Source organism: Aspergillus novofumigatus (assembly GCF_002847465.1).
Source record: "Aspergillus novofumigatus IBT 16806 chromosome Unknown P174scaffold_4, whole genome shotgun sequence".
NCBI lineage: Eukaryota > Fungi > Ascomycota > Eurotiomycetes > Eurotiales > Aspergillaceae > Aspergillus > Aspergillus novofumigatus.
In genome coordinates this window covers 2,039,095-2,058,295 of record NW_020194277.1, presented here as the reverse complement: position 1 = coordinate 2,058,295, position 19,201 = coordinate 2,039,095, and the positions used below count along the sequence as shown (strand labels likewise).

The window sequence follows — 19,201 nt, the reverse complement described above, 5'->3', positions numbered from 1 at the left end:
GGAGGCGACTGCGTTTATATCAACCCTTGAAAGGAGTCAAGGAGCCTGGATGTATCTAGATGTCCGCGGAACTCGAAAGAGTCATCGCTCGATCGCGGAAATCGAACTAGTATTAGCAACATTTTTACCCTGCCTCCTGCTCCTGATTACAATTCGTGAATGCATTGGCCGGAACGCCTCACCATGGGGAATGTACGCGCTCCGCCGCAGTAATGCATGCCTCTTCACTCCCGACGCCACGGGTTTCTTTTCCATCTGTACCCTGCAGTATCTCCCTGCAGTATGTCTCACTGCTACCGTAGGTTTTTAAGAAGCAATGCTCTGTTATCGCTGGTTGATGAGGTCACGCGAGTTGCATTGGAATGAAAGACGCGGTGATGCGATATTGTGCTTCAGAAAGGCACGCGAGGAATGTGGCTTTTGGTAACGGTGCCTTTAATCGTCATCCATTGAAGCATACCTATCATTCGAGTCAGTACCTCTGCAGTACCTTTCTAGAGAGGTAGCGAGGAGGTAAGAGGTAGAGTGTATTGCTCCTCTTAACTCTATTGCTTCCATCCATTCCAGATGCTATATATCTGCTCAGATGGGGGTCCATTTACCATGTAACATCTATGCGCGACAAGGAAGCGAGGACAATCAATCAGTTTACATATACATGGCACTTCAAGAGTCAGTATCTATCTCCTTGGGATCAAGGAGATAGGAGGAGGAGTCCTCGGCAACTAGAAAGGTACCCAGAGACGGTTCCCCTCATCGGGGTGCTTTAGCCCGGAATCCTGATCAGCAGGCAGGATTGAATATTACAATGACTGATCATCGTCCCCACATCTCCTGAACTATATCGATATCCTATCGGTAGTAAAGGATGCCCCGCAGCCGTTCTAAGCCTTGTCTCAGTGCATCCGAACCCTCGGATATCTCCCCGTGCTCGCTCTAAGTTAGCGGCTGCAGCGATGAGCGATGCTATCCAGATGAGTGCATCGGACGGTGTCCGGCCCCACGGACAGATTCAGATTATATATTTAGAATGTCGCTAGATCGTAGGACTGACTGACCGAACCACATCATCCCACAATGACTCTTGCACAAAACAACTACGTGATACAACTCCCCGTAACCCCCATAACAATCGGGACACTAAATCCCCGCGACATCGCCCAGCAATGGCTCACGAACCTGGAGATCCAGCTGGACATATCGCCAGTCTCCCAGCCCAGGCCCAATCTTTCAGAGCTCTTCCATAAGGACTCATGGTGGCGCGACATGCTAGCTCTAGACTGGGACTTTCATACAATCCACACCATCTCCGAGATCGAGGAATACATCAGCCGGAACCAGCCACGGGCCCGCCTGGCAGCCTTCCGTCTCCAGCACGAGGGCAGGTTCCAGCCTAAGATCGAGAAGCCGGTTGAAGGGTTACGGTGGATCTCGTCGATGTTCTTCTTCGAGAGTCGGGCGGGACGTGGCACGGGTGTGCTGCGTCTGACTCAGGACGAGGCTGGTGTTTGGAAGGCGTACTCGCTCTATACGAGTTTGCAGGAATTGAAGGGCTTTGAGGAACTTTTGGGTCTGCGTCGGCCGGAGGGGACCATCGAGTCGATGCCGGGGAATCCAAGTAAGGAGAACTGGCTGGAGAGACGCCTGGGGCAGCTTGAGTTCCAAAACGAGGAGCCTACGGCGCTCCTTGTTGGTGCTGGTACTTACTTCGCAAATTTACTGTCAATCGAGCAGGCTGACATCCCGTAGGACAAGCTGGTCTCAATACAGCCGCTCGGTTGCAATCACTCGGGATCTCGTGCCTCATAGTCGACCGCAACGAGAGAATCGGTGATAACTGGCGGAAGCGGTACAGAGTGCGTGCCATTTTCACTTCTTGATATCGACGCTTTACAGTGTGCTGACTGCTCAAGACCCTTGTGACGCACGACCCAGTAGAGTTCACACACATGGCCTACCTCCCCTTCCCGCGGAACTGGCCCCAGTTCACCCCCAAGGATAAACTCGCAGATTGGTTCGAAGCCTACGCCAGCATCATGGAGCTGAACGTATGGCTCAAGACGAGCGTCAAGTCGGCCGAATACGATGACTCGAAGGCCCAGTGGACCGTCACTGTCGTCCGCGGCGATACCGGTTCGGAGCGAGTCCTCCATCCCCGGCACATCGTCTGGTGCACTGGTCACTCGGGGAGCCCAAGGTTCCCACTTTCCCGGACCAGACGCAGTTTAAGGGATCGGTGTATCATGGTAGTCAGCACCACGATGCATCCGACTATGACGTGATGGGAAAGAAGGTGGTTGTTGTGGGGACCGGAAACAGCGGCCATGACATCGCGCAGAACTTCTACGAGAACGGAGCGGACGTGACCATGCTACAGCGCAGCGGGACGTATGTCATCACAGCGGCCAAGGGGGTGTTGATGCAGCACGAAGGGCTGCACGAGGAGAATGGGTACGTCGTCTCCCTCAACACTTTAATTGGCCCATCAGCGAACTAACGTACCAAGACCGCCCACTGAAGAAGCAGACATCATCTCCGAATCACTCCCGTACCCGGTAAAGTTTGCTCTAGACGTGCACTTCACGAAACGCGCCTATGAAGCCGAAAAAGACATCCTAGACGGCCTCAAGGCTGCCGGCTTCGAGCTCGACTTTGGCGTTGACGGGGCGGGTATCTCCCGCGCGTACATGACCCGTGGTGGAGGGTATTACATAGACGTCGGCTGCAGCCAGCTCATTGCCGATGGCAAGATTAACATCAAGAGGAGTCAAGAGGGGATAGCGGGGTTCAACGACCGTGGGCTGCTCCTGAAAGACGGGAGCGCACTAGACGCGGATATCGTGGTGTTGGCGACGGGATACGATAACATGCGAACCACTGTGCGCAAGGTATTGGGCGATCGAGTCGCAGATAGGTGCAGGGACGTCTGGGACTTGGATGCGGAGGGTGAGATCAATGCAGTAGGTGAACCCTTTCGGACTGTCTGTCAACGATGCTGATGGAACACCAACAGATGTGGCGCCCAAGTGGCCATCCCGGATTCTGGTTCATGGGTGGAAACTTGGCCCTATGCCGGGTTTATTCCAAGTTCCTTGCGCTGCAGATCAAAGCCATTGAGGCCGGTCTGGCGTCACAGAACACAGTCTTTGCCAAGCTGTGAAGGAGGACCAGTGGGAGAGTATCAACAGTAGACGCAATATCCGCAAAGGAAGAAAGGCAAGCTGCACATATAACAGGCATGGAGTTATCCAGAGATTGGTAGGATATTCAAAATGTATGGAAACAGAGAAAACAAGCCAAACCAACGTCCAAACGACACTCATTACGACATTATATCTTCTAGGCATGATGGAGATCGTCTCACCGGGACAAGAGCCCTCTATGTACAAAAAGTGAAGAAGAGTGACGCGAAAGCAAGTAGATATCTTCGCCGGACGTCTTTCTTTTCGCCGTGGGCGAACAAACAACATGTACAGAGCAGGAGAGCAAACAAGCTGAATCGCTGAATCACAGAAATATGTACTCTCTAGCTTTAAGAGCCTCCAAGCACATCGCTCGCGCCGTCGTCAATGATCATTTGCACATCCTTGATCGGATGTAAGAGCATAGGTGGAAGACACATTCTTCCCTCTCCAGCCAATTCTTCCTGCTCGCCGCCGTCATTGTCGACCTTGTAGCCGAGCCACCGCCGCCAGAGATTCGGCGAGAAGCCAGCCGAGTAGAACCAGGTAGTTCCGCGGAAGTTATGCTCCCGGTCACCGAACACAGAAGTCCGAGCACCACCAGATGCGCCGTTCCGGCCGGCGTTGAAAACTGATTCGAGGTATTTCGTCGGCCAGCGACGGTCGATGTACACAGAATGCGGCACGTAGACCGCTTTGAAGCCGTGATGCAACGCGGTGGTAGCAGGCCACATCTCGGAGAACATGGTATGTCGTTTCAGACTTGTCTCTTTGTGCATGGTGAGAAGCAGCTTGCGTGACAGTCGAGAGGCGGTGATAATAGCTGTCCGTCGAGGAGGCATACCGTTCTCCTTATTGTATCCGGTCACGTCATCGCGAAGAAGCCAGGTCGTGCCCTCCGGATCGTACAGAGGGTTGAAGACAATAAGGTCTGCCTCCTCACCTACACCCCATTCGTTCTGATCCTTCTCCATCGTAGTCTGGGGGATGCCTTCTCCATCCACCTCGAGAATGTCCCGCTCATCCGGGCGTTCGGGTCCCCAGATCGGCTTGTCCCCTTGACGATGGAGAGGCGATCTGTCTCCAGAGGACGGGTCCGAGCCATGTTTGGCGGCCGCGCTCCATACATTGTTCGGGCTATTGGTGCCGCTCTCAGTCTGTACACGGACTGTATGTCGGAAATCCTCCCAGGATCCATGGACAGAAGGAACAAAAAAGCGGGCATTCCTCTCCCACAGTAATTTGCGCGGCTGTTCCCGCGCCCAGCTACCCACTTTGTCGAATAAATGGTACCAGTGGCCTGTGTATCGCACGTCCATCTCCCAGTTCCAGTAAAAGTCGTACTCCGGATGTTGGTAGGCAAAATACTGCATTGGCATGAACGTGCTGCGGTAGACACCGTGAACAGGCAATCCACGCGTCCATGTCTCTTCCAACCCGGGATAAATGAGAGCCATCTGCTGTTCTGACCAAAGAGTACCCATGCCGCGGAATTCCTCGGGAAGAGCATCGTTGAGCACGCGCTCGTACGTCTCGTCGTCCGACCAGATCTGCAAGTTTCCATCTTTGACATGGACTAGGAAATGAATGGTATACTCTCCTCCAGACAACAATGAGAGCTCCGAAATCAGCGAGCGCAAGTACAGAATGTCATCAGGTGTGAAGTGAAAATCGTGCCATGTCCGAATTACCACTGCCGTTCGAGGTAGGCGATCCGCTTTCGACTGGGACGCTTCATTCTTCTCCTGGGATTGAGAAGGGAAATTTGGAACTCCCACGGGCAAGGAGAGAAAGCGATTCAGCCGCGGCTGAGGGAGGTCTTTGAAGCGGTGGCTATTGAGCGCCACACACCTGTTCTGAACACCAGCCCAATCGACGTGACGAAAGTCTACAGGGGGTAAATCGGCCCACACACGTTCTGCGCCTTCGCGGTGGCCCTCCAAGCCTGCACCGACACCACCTTTTCTAACACTGTATCCGAAACCGTAGGGACCAAGGCGGCCAAAACGTTCGAAGCAAACATCATCCTTGATACCTAGCATCTTATTTGACCCCATAACTGCATCCGGAAACCCACGGGGTACTCCAGGGTAATGTTGCACCTGGGGAATGCGAATAGTCTTCTGCTCATCGAGGAAGCATTCGCGCTTCTCACCATACTTCTTCACGTACTCATCTGCTGCGTAGTCTGGGTATGGGTTGAAGACCAAGCTCGACATCAACGCTTCCTGATCTCTGGTTTCAACGTTGGCCTGACCCTTATTGTTGTTCGAGCCCATGGCCATCTCCTCCATTCCCTCACTTGGATATTCGGGTACCGATTCATTGCGCGGGGTCAATGTTCGAATACCACCATGATACCGTTTCAGGAAAGGGAAGCTCTCCCATTGCGGCGGTTTGGGCGCCACCTTTGGCAGCTCGAGAGCGACTTGCTTCGCATCCGAGGTGATGGTGAAGCGGAATAGGGTGAGGATGAACAAGACTAGTGCAGAGAATAGCGCGAGGCACAGGTATCGCATTATCCGGTTCGGGACACGATAGTAACCAACCGGCGCTCGAAAGCGCCGCGCCGAGGGGGCACTATTCAACATTGGCCGACGCGAACTGGCAGAGGAAGAGGTGAGGAAGTCATCGCCGCTGTCCGACTCTATCGAACTGCGATGGTCATGGTTGGTATAATGCGTGCGATGCGACTGCTTCTCAACGTCCACTGCTTGATGGCGAGCTTCTGGGGTATAAGCCGAGGCATGTGTACCGGAGCGCTTCCTCGTCTGGTTGACCATGGTTCACAATGTACCTGGGAAGGTGGTCATCAACGGTAGATGTTTCCTCTGAGCAAAGTCACACAAAAGAGTATAGGTGCGATGAGTGGGTCGATCGGTGGGCCAGCATCAATGTAATCCCTGGGGGATTAGAGACGCAAATACAATGGCTTGTTTCAATGTCGGGTCAATCTGTTGTAAACAACAATACTTGTCAGTAAGAGGGATTGGATCTTGGAAAACGGAGAGAAATGTATACCTTCAAAGATCTCAGTTCAATCAAAGTCGAAAGTTCGCAATGGTCCGTCCCTCCTCTGTCAGGACAAGGTCAGATCTCTCATAACTGAAACCGATATCGATACGCTTTTCTGGAATGTGGAGTTGGAACGGGGATATCTCAGGGGGGAAAAAACAAGGCCTGGACAATGTGATAACAAGTCTGACAGGACAATTTGGACAAGTATAAACAACAAGAGCCAACATCAACTCAGACAGTGAGCGTGTGAGATTATGATCAGGCTCAGTCCGCGATATGTCCACCCAAAACCAACAAAACACGCTGCTATCGGCGTTACCCAAGGGATGTCCAGCGCTTAGCACGACTAGCCAACGAGTGGGTCCTATTTCTGTTTTGGCACAACCGCTAGGAATCGAAGAGGTCGCAACTCAATATTTGACACTCTGGGGATAGCACTCAAGATATGATCAAACTTCGAAGGAGGCCATATAATGATCAATTCTTCTTATCTCGTGCAGCTCTCGTTTCTTACAAGTTGCAGCTCAATCAAGTTGAGGGAAAATCTACATTGGGCTAGGCAAACATAGCGACGCTAGCCTATCTAGGTAATATGCTGATTACTGCGTATAGAGGGGGAGGGATGCTCTGGAAGAGGCAATGAACTCACTTATAGGGAAGCAGTGGAGAAGATTATACTGTATATTAGCCTGAGAATTGAAGCTTGTATGGATGAGAGTGCTAGGTCTTGTTCGGAGAACTTCCCGAGTATTATCACACGGCGAGATTATCGTGGCCATCGATCTCATGAACACCTCTTAGTTCCTCGTGCTTCAAGTCCAAAGTAAAATAACCATGGTTTTGCTGATTAAAGGGTATCTTTCAACTAGATTTGCTTTCTCCATCGCTTCTCGCGTTCCTCCAAGCCGTACAAGCATCAGATAAGACCACCATCATGCTTTCGGCTCCTAGACCGGTCAATTGAGATGGTGCGTCCTTCTATAGTGAGTCGTATTCATGTACCATGGCAACAGATCATTCGTCCAATATGCAGCCCACTTGCAGCCGAGGCATACTACACGTATTCAGCATGCTCGGAAAGTGGCATGTCTTCATAAAGCATAGCGGCTGCTTGACGTTTCAACACCGAGTCGTAGGTTCGGTCGCACGCTCGGGACAACGGTCTTGTGCGTCATAAGGGCCGCCTATCATGTACAATCGAGTGCCATTTCATTCATGCGTTTTTCGTGCCCTTGACAACCTCGCCTTTCACCTTCGACCAGTCGATATCATTATCAATCGCCTCATCAACTTCGCCGCACAGAACCACATTGTCGCCTCGAATCAAGTAAAGCCCGTGCTCGATCTGCGAGCTCGGTTCGGGGTCATCCGGGGTTCGGATAATTCTCTCAATTGTGTCCAGCAGGACAAGATTCGTCAACTGATCCGTCGACAAGAGTGTCCCTAGTAAAGTGCGGCCGTCAACGGTGAGAATGAGGACTTTTTCTAAGTATTACGATAGTTGGGTTAGCCACCGTACTGTAATACTTGCGTCGCATAGTTCCGTTGTCGCATAGAAGAAGGGACTTACTATTGATGTAGGAGTGAAGAGACATGATGGCGAGGTGCGAGGCCGCTCAATGACGGGCTAGGGTTGTTCAAGTACAAAACGTTCCGAGCCGTCCGCAGAATGGGCTGCTACCTCGATGCTCCTCGAGATTGGACAGACAGCCAAGTCCTATCTCAACAGTAAAAGTCGACAGTAGCTAAGGTAGATTCCGAATTGAAAGCTTCCTCGTCCACCTCGATAGCAGAGTGATCTGGACAAGTCTTATGAGCTTGGATGATTGGACGTGACCCGTTCAAGTTCAATCTGTCGCTGACAACTCGGATGATGGTATTGCTCTCGCAGAATGGTTTTGCCAGGAAAATATCGTCCGTGGTTAGTTCTGAACAAGCACAACACCCAATTCCGCCTTTCGCATTGAGATCCGATGCTTAATGTATCACCGCTCCGCGACTGTATCTAGTCACGTGCGTGGAGCTTCGTCTAGCTTCGGAAATCTATATCTCAAACACAAGTCTACTAAAGCGGGAGATTCAGAGTGACTACGAAATGAATGAGTATAATGTACTAAGAATCGCCTGCAGGTAGTTATTTCATAAAAATCTATCCGACTGGGATATCATGTACACGAACTAACGGCTAGCGTGCATATTGACCGCGGATTATCGGTATCTCACATGCGCTCAGAAGCAGCGCAGTAACACAGTGCATCCATTTATTTCTCGAACCAATATCAGCCAGCCGTCCAATTAGCCGCTCAGCGCACTCAAGTCTAATGGTACACTGCTACCTCGCCCAGCACGGTACCGCCGGGGACCTCCCACAAACGGCCGCGGCTTGGGAAGCAGCCCGTCACTCTGGAATTTGAACCGATTGTCTTCCACTCGAATTATTCCGTGCGAGCCCGTGTTCTGATGGCCCGGCGACGAGCCGCCATTGGTTAGGGTATAAGCACTCGGATCCAAGGTCGAACGGGTCACAGGCTGGCTAGGCGGCGGTGTTGGGGTTTGTGCTGGAGGAGGTGGCGGATGACTGGGGTGTACTGCTGGTGCCGTTGGAGGCGCCGATGGCGGGGTGGTGGTGGAGGCGCTGATGGGGCAGACGCTGCAGGAGGAGGTGGAGGAGGTGCGGACGGCGCATGGTTACTATGCCCGAGAGCGTTCCTGGCAGCTTGCACCGCGATAGAAGCTGCTGCTACCCCATTTGTATGAGGTGATGAAGCTGCCGCTGCCGGAGGTGGGGGAGGAGGGGTCGATCGTGCAGGTGCGGGAGGAGGCGGTCGGGGTGCTGAAGATGCCGGCGGAGGAGGAGGTGGTGCAGCTGGACTCGAAAGGGCAGGGGGTGGGGGTGGAGGAGCTGGAGAGGACGGCTTCCTCGACGTCAACGGAGGAGGTGGCAGTTTCGCCGAACCAGGCAAAGGAGGAGGTGCACGTGGAGGTGGAGCATCCGGGGCAGTTTTAATTGATGTGGAGGACGAGACGGTCGAGGAAGGCCTTGAGGCTGGTCTCGGCGGAGGTTTGCGCAGATTAGCAACTAGCGGGTTGAGTGGAGGGGCAGACGGCGATTCTGTAGAAGACGGGCGCGGTGGTGGTGGACGAGCACTTGGAGGCTTTGGAGCAGAAGCGACAGGAGGTCGTGGAGGTCGCGAAGCCTCCGAGTCTGACATGTAAGGCGAGTCACGGTTGGCTCCTGTGTCAACCCCGCCCCGACTGCGCAATTTGGGCATCCCTCCTGCGAAGAGTCCTGCCAGTTGAGGAGCAGTGGATGTACCGCTATCTCCACCACCGCCGCTTTCGCTACTGCTTCGTACTCGGTTGGCTGAAGGAACAGGTGGTGCTAGGCCACTCTGGGGTTTCGGCATGCCAGGAACAGGGGGTGCAGCTGCAACTGGAGGTGCAGCTGATTTAATTCCTCCCGCAATCAAGGGCGCCGATCTGTCATTTGTGACGGTCTTCTTCAGTCTAGCGCCTTTGGTGATATCTGAAAGGAGCGCGCTCTACCAGGACATTAGCAGCGGATCTTGGAAGGGCAAGGAACGGTTTCCAACTGACCCTATCTTTAGCTTCACCCTTCGCTGGCCGACTTGGAAGACTCGCAGATGGAGGAGGGGGGGAGGAGGGCCTCCCATCCCTCCAGGCGGCGGCGGAGGTGGTGGTGGAGGAGGTGGAGGCATCTTGGTTCGAGGAGCAGTAATCGAAAGGATAATGACAATCCAGTCTGGGTTGTGATGTGTAGAAATGAAATAAAAGGAGGAAGGGTTCAATCCCCCGTAAGACTAAAGATCATCCGACGATCGTCAATCTTCGGCGATGGCAGCCTTTGGAGGAAGTCAGTACGTCAGGCAGCTGAGTTAGTGAAGGACGGAGATGAGGTAGTGGCGGTGCTACTCCAGTGTGCTGACCATCTCCGCTTTTTCATGGTCAGGTCTACCAACTCCGTCAAAAGACAGAGCAGACTCACTCTCGACCCCGCGAAATCTCCCACTTCCGCCATGAAGGGCTTGAAACTTAGCGGCCAGAAGACTTCTAGGTCTCAAGCTCTGGTCTGTCAATTTTGTCAACTCCCTACCAGGCCAATTGCCCGTCAGGTGCCGTTTGCGCGTTACTATTCATTCTCGACGACAACCTCTTCCCGCGCCCAATCAAGACAATTGCGGCCAAAGAAGGATTCAAGGAGTCCATGGATCACTAACAGGCTTACACCTAGCCGATTGGTATCGACTTCCTCGAACACACCTTCCTCCTTCGACCCAGAGGCATCCTTGCGACAAGTCTCCCATGAGTCTTCCGAACTTCTCAAGCTCGACTCCGTACCCTCCAATGAGTCAGTTGTGAAGATTCTACAGAAATGTGAACAAATAGCAGAGGCTCTTGTGAGCCGCGAGCAAGACAAAGTCGAGAAGTCTCCTTCCGCTGGGGAAGAAGGAAGTGCAATCTCCTCGTTACTGGATCTGGAGGAAAAGAACGCATCAAAGAAACACTTCAAATCGATCCGCGACGCGCAACCCCGCCTAGCCGAGTCGCTGTCACAGATCGCTACAGGGCTTCTCAAGGACGAAAAAGTCTTTATTTCTCCAGAAGCGATGGCATGCTATACCAAGATCCAGACGCTTTTGAAGAAGGCCGACCATTTTCCTGAGATGTTCTACCTGTACGCCCACAAGCCAGTTCCCGAGGAGAACAGTTCCCCTGTCAAATACCACAAGGCAAATCCCAAGAGCGTCAACAGCGCCATTCCCACCGAACTTGCGAACATGGCCCTGGACATCGCCATCGAACAGCGTAACCTCCCACTCGTCCTGGCCATCATCGATAACACCTTTTGCGCCCCAGCATTCCACCGTGCAAAGCTTTTCAAGAAGGCTGCTGTGCCACTAGGTGGTCTTGCAGCCACTCCAGCCGCGTGTTACGCCATCGCTTCCTGGGCCTCTAGCTTGCAAAATACCATGGATCCCAGCACAGCGACTGGCATAGCCTTCGCAGCCACCCTCGCCTATGTCGGAGGTACATCGTCGATCGGCCTTTTGGCTATCACATCGGCTAACGACCAGATGGAAAGGGTTGTTTGGCAGTCTGGAGTTCCGTTACGACATCGTTGGCTGCGAGAGGAGGAGCGCGCCGCACTGGATAGGGTTGCCGTCGCTTGGGGATTCAAGGATATCTACATGAGGGGCGAGGAGGAGGGAGAAGAGTGGGACAGTCTGCGGGAGTTCATCGGTATGAGAGGGATGATCCTCGACAAGACGGATCTTATGCCCGGTATGCAGTAACCATTTACCCTACTTTATCCACTTGTACATTTTTTTTTATTATGGACGATACTGTGTATGTACTCTATGCAGCGGGCGTATATCCTAGAATAGATAAAGTTGGGAACATGTACAATATCGCAGGACACACTACGGAATTCAAAAAAAAGTTTAGGTACCAGTCGTGGACATCACATTTCCTATCTATGGCATATACAATCCCACACCTGAGCGCCTAAAAAACTCTGACACAAAGCTAATTGCGCAGAGAATCTAGTAGAGACGCTTGGGGGGAGACATGGTAGCCTTGAGGACAAGGCTGCCAACGTTCTGCCAGCCCTTCTTCAGCAGGGAGACGAGGTAGTTGATGGCCAGCATGACGTTGGCGACGAGCTCGTCCTGGGTCATGCCGACGTTGCCAACGGCAACACCGAGGCAGAGAACCTTCTTAAGCTGGAACTTGATGGTAGACTTGATCTCGGTGACCTTGTTGGCCATGTCCTCGTTGTGAGAGACGGGGGTAGGGAATTTACCAGCTGCGCCGAGTTAGCATTTGCTAAGAGGCAATATCGCGCGCCGTGCGTGCTGCGGGAACCGAGAATACATACCCTTGGACAGACCGGGACCCAGGAGACGGGGAATCTGCTTGATGAGGGTGTCGGAAGCAAGGAAGGCATCGTACTTCCGAGCAAGCTTCTTGATGAGCTTCTTGTTCTTGTTGAGCTTCTTCAGGTCATCAGCGGACATGGCATCGATGCCGTGGTGCTTGGCACGGTCGAGATCGTGCTGGTCACCAAGAACACTGCAGACAATCACCGTCAGCAACCTTATTCCCATAATTTTATGTGCTACCTCATCCTTCTCCCGATGATGCGTATGAACACATTTCATCGAAGGATCGGCCGGTCGGCAAAGTTCACGTACCAGATGGTCATGTTGGGGCGGGGAACGGTGGGCAGCTTGATGGTGCCAGAGAAACGCTTGTCACGCTGGGGGTCGTAGTTCTTCAGACCAATCTGAAGCTCGACGGTCTCGAGGAAGTTTCTCTTCTTCTCATTCTGAGAGTAGTTGAGCAGCTGCTCGATATTCTCGCGCACTCCGGCTGTAACGAGGCGACATATTAGTTGCTGCTTCCCAAAAGTCGCAATTAAGATTCTGATGCATACCGACTGTGATCTTAGACATCTTGCTGACAGTCTTCCAAAAGAATAACTCTTATGGTGTGGCTCTGCGCTGAATATCGGTGCAAGGACGAGAGAAAGACTTCGGCTCGCTATCCGCCGCGAGAAAATCCCGTTCTCCGCTTGTGGGTGTGGATGGCACTAGCCTGATTGGGGTGTAGGTTTGCCCTAACGAGATTCATTACTTATTAAGCAGTGAATAGTCTTATGCGCATAACAACTGCATATGGTTCATTGTCCATCGGACTCCATCCGCATCGATTAGCTCAGTGGCGCCTTACACTGATCATACTTCATTTTAACAACAGTCTAACACTTTTCGTGTTCTACTCGCGCGTGCAAGGAATCGATGGTGTCTTAATACATTCTAGATGACTGTGATCGCCCAGGATGGTCAACCAGCCTCAGAACAGCCGAGCCGTTCGGCTGGCTGCTTCTTGCACGGAATGTCAACGTCGGAAGCAGAAGGCAAGCAAACCGAGGCCGTAATCTTGGAATTCATCCTTGACATTCTCTGACTTACCTTATAGTGTAGTCGTGAATGGCCTTGTAATCATTGTCAGGCAAGAAGAATTGCCCACCTATGTAAATTTGAGCCGAAGAAAGTGTTGAAAGCGAGGAAAGCAACTGTCAATGATTCGAGGTTCGCTATGGACGTTATCATTTCGTCCATCCTTAGCTAAAACTTGTTAGACAAGCCGATTCTGTCCGCACTATTAGCGTTGAAAAGGGGCAAATTGCCTCCCCCATGGCTGGGACCGCTGTCGAGGAGAGTAAAGAAGACTTCAAGCTGTTGGGGTACCTCCCTGAGGTCCAATCCGGAGAGCATGTGAGCGGAGTATGCTTCTTCGACGAAAAGATCCCTAGGATTCAACCGCGGGCTAAGTCTTCGCCAGGATTCTGCTGCACTTTCAAAGAAGCCACGAGGAACATATTCTCCAGAAATGGAGAATGCGTTGCGTGTAATCCCTCCAAAGCCATATACAGGTATGTGCGCGAATATCTGCGGTTGAAAATGAGCTCACACGACTCAAGATATCTTGGTACAACACTATATCCGTGAAACGAACTCTCAGTACTATTGCCTCTATCCACCCACGTTTCTAAGTGATTACTCTGCATGGTGGTCGGGTAAAACCAGCGGTCAGCCGTTGACTGAAGAGTTTACCTGTCTATTAATACGGACATGTGCGTGTGCAACCTTATTCCTCGACCCTAGAGTAAAACAGAAGCTCGAAATGGAATTGGGTGAAAGCGTTGAGAGCCTTTCTGAGCGATACCATCATGCGGCCAAACAACTGAGCAGCACCATTCCCCCAGGGAAAGGGGCCTAACACAAGTCCAGCAACTATTTCTCGCGGCATCCTGGTACAAGGCCGAAGCCCTGTTTGTTGAATCATGGCATGCCTTGAGCTCCGCTATCCACGAGGCTCAAGAGTTGGGTAAGTAGTTAGTCCTAGTCGTTCGTCAAAAAGGTGCTATCGCGAATAACATCATCGAATAGGCATGCATAAGAGCATTTCTAAGGTAGGACTTCCAGAATTTGACAGGGAAATGAGGCGACGTCTGTGGTGTATTCTGTATAGTTGGGACTGGTAAGTTCCCGTTCACCTCTATTGAGGCTTCGAGGCTCACTTTGCAAGGCAAATGTCCCTCATGCTATCCCGCCCCTTTATTATTAACAGCGCTTACTGCTCCTTTGAAATGCCCAATGTGAGGTTGGAAAGCGACCATATTGAAGCAGACGTGCCCTCGCCTATAGTCCACATCGCGCTCCAATGCCAACTCGGCCAGGCCTTGTCCAGAATACCAGGGGTGATGGGTGGAACAATGACTCCTGCAATCGCCGTCACTGTTCAACAAGAGACCGAAAACTGGCTCGCTTCATTTCCGCCTGCTTATAGGCTTGTCAATCCTGACACGCAATGGGATCATGATTACAAATACGTGGAGGTGCAACGCAAACAGCTGCATACTATTGCCTACATGGTTATGCTTATGCCATTGAAACCTTGTCTCACAAGTGACGTACAACAAGACTCCACGTCTATCGAGAAGAGTCTCCAGCCCACTGCCATTGACATTGCACTGAAATTGATCAAGGCGGCTCACCAGCTCCTTGATTGCATGTTGCCCCTAAACGCCAAGTTTCATTTTGCGCCGTTCACGATGTTCGACACAGCCGCCAGCCTATGTTCAGCCATCATCCACGACCATGGGCGATGTCTCCCTCGGCGAGACGAGATTATTCAAGCAATCGGCGTGACTCTGGGCACACTAGAACAGATCAGCCACGGCACAAAAACCGCCGCAATATGCTACGGTGTGCTCTCAAAACTTGTGAACAAGCTCTCCTTAGCCCCAGAGGAGGAATTGACCCTGCGCTCCAAGTTTTCCGACAGCCATCTTAGAGGGGTCAAGACGCCTTCTGACTCTGAGTTAACTCTGGATGCGGTCCCCTGCATCGACTTTGGCATTAATAACAATCTGCCGTCTTTAGACGCACACAGCTCTGAGATGTATGCTTCCACAATGTCAGGTTATTCCTCCCTGGAGCCACTGGCACCTCCGTCTTCAGACCTTCAGGAGCTTTTCAACGTGGATCTTGGCGAATTAGGCCAGATCTGGGATCTGGAGAACCTCGGTCTTGATTTTCCACAGGCCCTGACTGCTTAGGTTACGGCATTAACAGCTCTTGAGCTGGCATATTTGTACCAGGCAGGAACCAGACACCATACCAGCTGGCGCTCCTCCTGCTATTGAGAGAGCGTATGATCACGATCAAGGTTGTCTACATAGATTGCACACCATTGCTGTTGGATGTCGCAATGAGACAACAGTCGGCATGGTTTGACTGTGCATCATGGATATTATACTCTCCAATATGAACATAAGGGTGACGTCCAACGAGGTCATCTCGTGGTTTGGTCCCTGTGAAAATTTTGGGTGTACTGACTTGTTTGGTGCTTCCCTATTTGTAAGATCAGAGCAATATCAGTCTCCTTAAATATGCTCCAGGTAGCATGTAGTGACTCTGGCTTGACTTGAGTCATAATATAGCTACATATTTGAAGCCATATATATTCTGGTAATTTACCACGTGACATTAAAACCACTTTCAAGAGCCTATTTGATGTCGTTCAACTTACGTTTACATAGTCAACGCCTTGACCGTATCAGAAGAAAAATCAGCACACATACATTACATCACTGTATCCATGTTTAAGTTACACTTCGATAATCTTAAGAAAGTGATCAGCAGCAGCATAAACATGTCACATAGTTCCGAGCTTCCCAAAGTGGAAACTAACAAGTCAGCTGCACACAAGAACAGCAGAATCGAGTAATTCTAATAACCGATTCGTGCATTCTGTAACACATCGATTCGAGGGGATGTCAGGGTCAGTTGGCAGCCACACGAGGACTATTATCTGCAGGGTTATTATTAGGCGCTGGCTGGGCGCTTAACGTAGACCTGATATTAATATGGGATGCCCCTAGAACTTGACTTGTATTTCTTGCTCAGTTCGCTCATTTCGTGCTTCGCCCAGTGCAGAGATTATTTGATACTTAGGATCATAGAGCTACAGAGGCAACTGAAAACAGCATGTCCAGCTCATCAGCGAGTAGCGACCAGAATCCCTATCAGTACTACGCGAGCTTTACAGATCGACCGACCCTTCAGGGTAAATTTCGCGATATTGATGAGGAGTCTTGTTTCTATGCGTATAATAGACGGTTACGAGATGCACAGACGCAGAATTTCGTGCTGGATTTTGGGAATGATGATGCCTGGTGTGCGATGAATCTGACACAGGAGGATTTCGGCCTGTTGCTGCGGAAGCCAGTAAGCCGCATTCGCATTCGTATAACCATGGACAAGTGTTGATGTGTGAGCTTCAGAAACCAAATTGTTTTGGGACTAGGTGGATGTGAGTTGCTGTCCGTCGTCCCGATACTGATACTGACGACGTCTGGTCGAAGTAACATTTGGGCTCCCGAAGAACAGAAGGATGTGATCAAGGTTCGTCAGGAATGATATACAAGAGTACAGCACACTGATGAACCAGGAAATTACGAGCTACTACGGTGTCTCGGAACGGCTAAAGGGAATGATGTGCACCGATCCCGTAGCAGCTCCGCTAAAAGCTCCAGCACCCGTGCTGTCTCTGAGGGCTAGCGTCCACAGAAGCATTGATCGATCGCATCGTCCTCGCATGGAAGATCTTGAGGAGGCCGTCTCGTTGAAGAACTTATCAGATCCAGACGACATCCAAAAGGCAGCTTCATTCCGAGGCCTTACGTTTGCCCATGTCACAAACCAGATTTGGCACTTTTGCTCGGTGGATCACGGACCCCGATGTATAAACTCGGAGACTCTCATTGTCACTTGTGAATGCTGACCGAATCCAGATACTTGCGTTGGGTATAACTCGTTATACGTGATTCCAACCGTTGATATATCAAACGGGAGAGACCTGCCTAGCGGAAAGAGGTTATGGTCCTGGTTAATCCTTTGCGACGATGGTGCGGACAATCCAGCACAATAGTGGCCACAGTTGCTGACGAACCCAGGGACTGTCATATCAATGCAAGAGAACCCGTATCCCCGAATATCTGAGCCAAGACCAGAATCAGAAATCAAGTCGGTTCTGGGAGTCGTGCGCAGAAACGTGCAGATGATATTTTCAGGTGCTTCAAAGCAGCACTCTGCTTCATCCGAAAGTGACTCGTTGGTCACCATTCGAGTGCGCGCGTCTAATGACCCTCGTTCGGATCACGTCAGTATACATCAGGACGATGGCCCTGGCCTGCTTTTCTACTACATCTTCGATGACTGGGTGACGAGTTATGCTCTGATAGCAAAGCGCGAGCATAAGTATGGAGTCTTGCTGGATCGACTGGTAAGGATCACTTTTTGCAAAAGGGTAGGTCGTGCTCAGGTACTGATCTAAGAGAACAGAGAGAGGATATGTTGAACAAACCGGTCGTCGACTTGGTAAATGAATTACATTGGCTAGGCAGAAGATTGGCAGTCCTACGGCGCCTGTACCAGAGCTACGAGCTCATTCTGACGCGCGTGCTTCAGAGACAGCGCTTGCTGCGCGATGAGGCACGCTCAAGACACCCGAGAGTGCCACCTGGGCACATCATTCAGAGAGAATCAGAATTGTCGAGCAACTGCGAAAACTCTGTGGGCGTGCAATTGAACTCTGCAGCCGTTGCTCGCTTCGAAAGACTGCTGGATCGCATCAAACTGTATTGCTTGACTGAAATTGACGCCTGTTTGACAGAGAAAGAGTCTCTCACGTTCCTGGTCAGTGAGCACCTCTTCCCTTCAAATGTACTGATTTATTAACGAGCTAGTGCAGAATTTTAACTTGATCGCCTTGAAAGATTCACAGGCCGTCGAGAAGCTGACGAGAATCACCATTCTGCTGGCGAAAATCACGATTCTCTTCTTGCCAGTCAGTTTGATGACGGCATACTTTTCGACCGAACTCAGAGGTGTCAAAGGAGTGTATACTCAGACCGAATATTGGATCAGCTTCGCAGTCATCATGGTCCTGTCATTGCTGGTCCTTGTTCTCTTTGGTTACGCCAGCGGCACCATCGAGGGCAGACCGATCTATCAATCATTGTCGCGAACATTTATCTCCTCATCCAAGGACAAACTCGGGCATCAGCGAAAACACGCCGAGTAGATTTGATGCATAAGGCATGCACAGTCAACTTGGGTCGGAACAAATGATGCTCGTAATTTTCGAAATCAGATACAGCCAGATCTACCTGCATCCACGGCTTCTTCTGATTATGACGCGTAGATAGAGTGGCCCCCTGTGGGTTTCCCTTACCACTGAGCTCCGGGTATCTGGAGCCAACCACCAACCTGGATTTGCGGCGATGAGATAATAACCTGCACTAATAACACGTTACCTACTTTAGAGAACACGAGACAGGGCACATTTGCGAATTGCGATAGATACCTAGGCCCAGTGCCACCCGAAGCGATCCACTGGGACGGGGCTGATTCAAGAGCCAACCCGGGAACCTATCAGAAAGGGACCAGACCCAGAATTGTCCGGACTTTGTGCCTTTGTATTTGGGGCATGGAAGTGCGCAGCAAAAGGGGAAAGGAACAAATGGCCTAATTACGAGCAAGAATAGGCATCAATAAAGTGAATTTAGAGCAAGCACCTCATTCGATTTTCAGCATCCAAGTTATCGTCACGCAGTGATAGTCGGTATATGACCGCTCTCAGTATCATCACTGCCCTGAAAAGCGCCGGTCTTAGTGCGCCAATAGACGGGAAACACCGTGGCCTCTTCATGTGGCCAGGCAGAGAAGATTCAAGAAGCGCAGTATAAGGGGAAAAGTAGCAGACAAGAATGTCCGGTCTTGTTCCTGTAGAGACTCATTATTATTGTCCACGAAGAGAATCAGATGAAATTTGACAGCCTCCAGAGTCAACAATCATAATAAATAGAGAGGTAGATACTCCGTACTGAGTGTTGTGATTCTGGT

The 19,201-nt window shown here is 51.2% G+C and overlaps 8 protein-coding genes across 8 annotated transcripts; 4 read left to right on the top strand and 4 right to left on the bottom strand.

Moving 5' to 3' along the window:
• Positions 1-1,077: 1,077 nt before the first annotated feature.
• P174DRAFT_512402 (putative flavin-binding monooxygenase) lies at positions 1,078-3,160 on the top strand (the record flags this gene model as incomplete). Its single annotated transcript, XM_024831870.1, has 6 exons — positions 1,078-1,699; positions 1,750-1,856; positions 1,914-2,165; positions 2,192-2,451; positions 2,507-2,960; positions 3,014-3,160. 6 exons carry the CDS (start codon positions 1,078-1,080, stop codon positions 3,158-3,160), a joined length of 1,842 nt encoding a protein of 613 aa, XP_024682802.1.
• A 372-nt stretch (positions 3,161-3,532) lies between these two features.
• Positions 3,533-5,965, bottom strand: P174DRAFT_371202 (DUF3405 domain-containing protein; the record flags this gene model as incomplete). The annotated part of the gene is made up of 1 exon (XM_024822367.1): positions 3,533-5,965. The coding sequence occupies one exon, from the start codon at positions 5,963-5,965 to the stop codon at positions 3,533-3,535; it is 2,433 nt and encodes an 810-aa protein (XP_024682801.1).
• A 1,448-nt stretch (positions 5,966-7,413) lies between these two features.
• Positions 7,414-7,795, bottom strand: P174DRAFT_460303 (U6 snRNA-associated Sm-like protein LSm8; the record flags this gene model as incomplete). The annotated part of the gene is made up of 2 exons (XM_024829870.1): positions 7,414-7,685; positions 7,771-7,795. The coding sequence occupies 2 exons, from the start codon at positions 7,793-7,795 to the stop codon at positions 7,414-7,416; spliced, it is 297 nt and encodes a 98-aa protein (XP_024682800.1).
• A 526-nt stretch (positions 7,796-8,321) lies between these two features.
• P174DRAFT_441490 (putative proline-rich, actin-associated protein Vrp1) lies at positions 8,322-9,866 on the bottom strand (the record flags this gene model as incomplete). The annotated part of the gene is made up of 3 exons (XM_024827326.1): positions 8,322-8,850; positions 8,880-9,742; positions 9,798-9,866. Coding segments are annotated over 3 exons (1,287 nt in total), but the record flags the coding sequence as incomplete, so codon positions are not given.
• Positions 9,867-10,161: 295 nt separating this feature from the next.
• On the top strand, positions 10,162-11,671 carry P174DRAFT_441489 (uncharacterized protein; the record flags this gene model as incomplete). The annotated part of the gene is made up of 1 exon (XM_024827325.1): positions 10,162-11,671. A coding segment is annotated over one exon (1,354 nt), but the record flags the coding sequence as incomplete, so codon positions are not given.
• A 96-nt stretch (positions 11,672-11,767) lies between these two features.
• Positions 11,768-12,679, bottom strand: P174DRAFT_431147 (60S ribosomal protein uL1; the record flags this gene model as incomplete). Its single annotated transcript, XM_024825682.1, has 4 exons — positions 11,768-12,030; positions 12,103-12,296; positions 12,419-12,596; positions 12,661-12,679. 4 exons carry the CDS (start codon positions 12,677-12,679, stop codon positions 11,768-11,770), a joined length of 654 nt encoding a protein of 217 aa, XP_024682797.1.
• A 276-nt stretch (positions 12,680-12,955) lies between these two features.
• On the top strand, positions 12,956-15,700 carry P174DRAFT_441488 (uncharacterized protein). The gene is made up of 8 exons (XM_024827324.1): positions 12,956-13,143; positions 13,206-13,318; positions 13,369-13,513; positions 13,626-13,662; positions 13,696-13,931; positions 13,982-14,117; positions 14,180-14,270; positions 14,319-15,700. The coding sequence occupies exons 1-8, from the start codon at positions 13,066-13,068 to the stop codon at positions 15,349-15,351; spliced, it is 1,869 nt and encodes a 622-aa protein (XP_024682796.1). The 5' UTR covers positions 12,956-13,065; the 3' UTR covers positions 15,352-15,700.
• A 582-nt stretch (positions 15,701-16,282) lies between these two features.
• P174DRAFT_460298 (uncharacterized protein) lies at positions 16,283-18,380 on the top strand (the record flags this gene model as incomplete). Its single annotated transcript, XM_024829869.1, has 7 exons — positions 16,283-16,522; positions 16,613-16,699; positions 16,746-17,037; positions 17,089-17,202; positions 17,251-17,579; positions 17,639-17,992; positions 18,048-18,380. 7 exons carry the CDS (start codon positions 16,283-16,285, stop codon positions 18,378-18,380), a joined length of 1,749 nt encoding a protein of 582 aa, XP_024682795.1.
• Between the last annotated feature and the right edge of the window lie 821 nt (positions 18,381-19,201).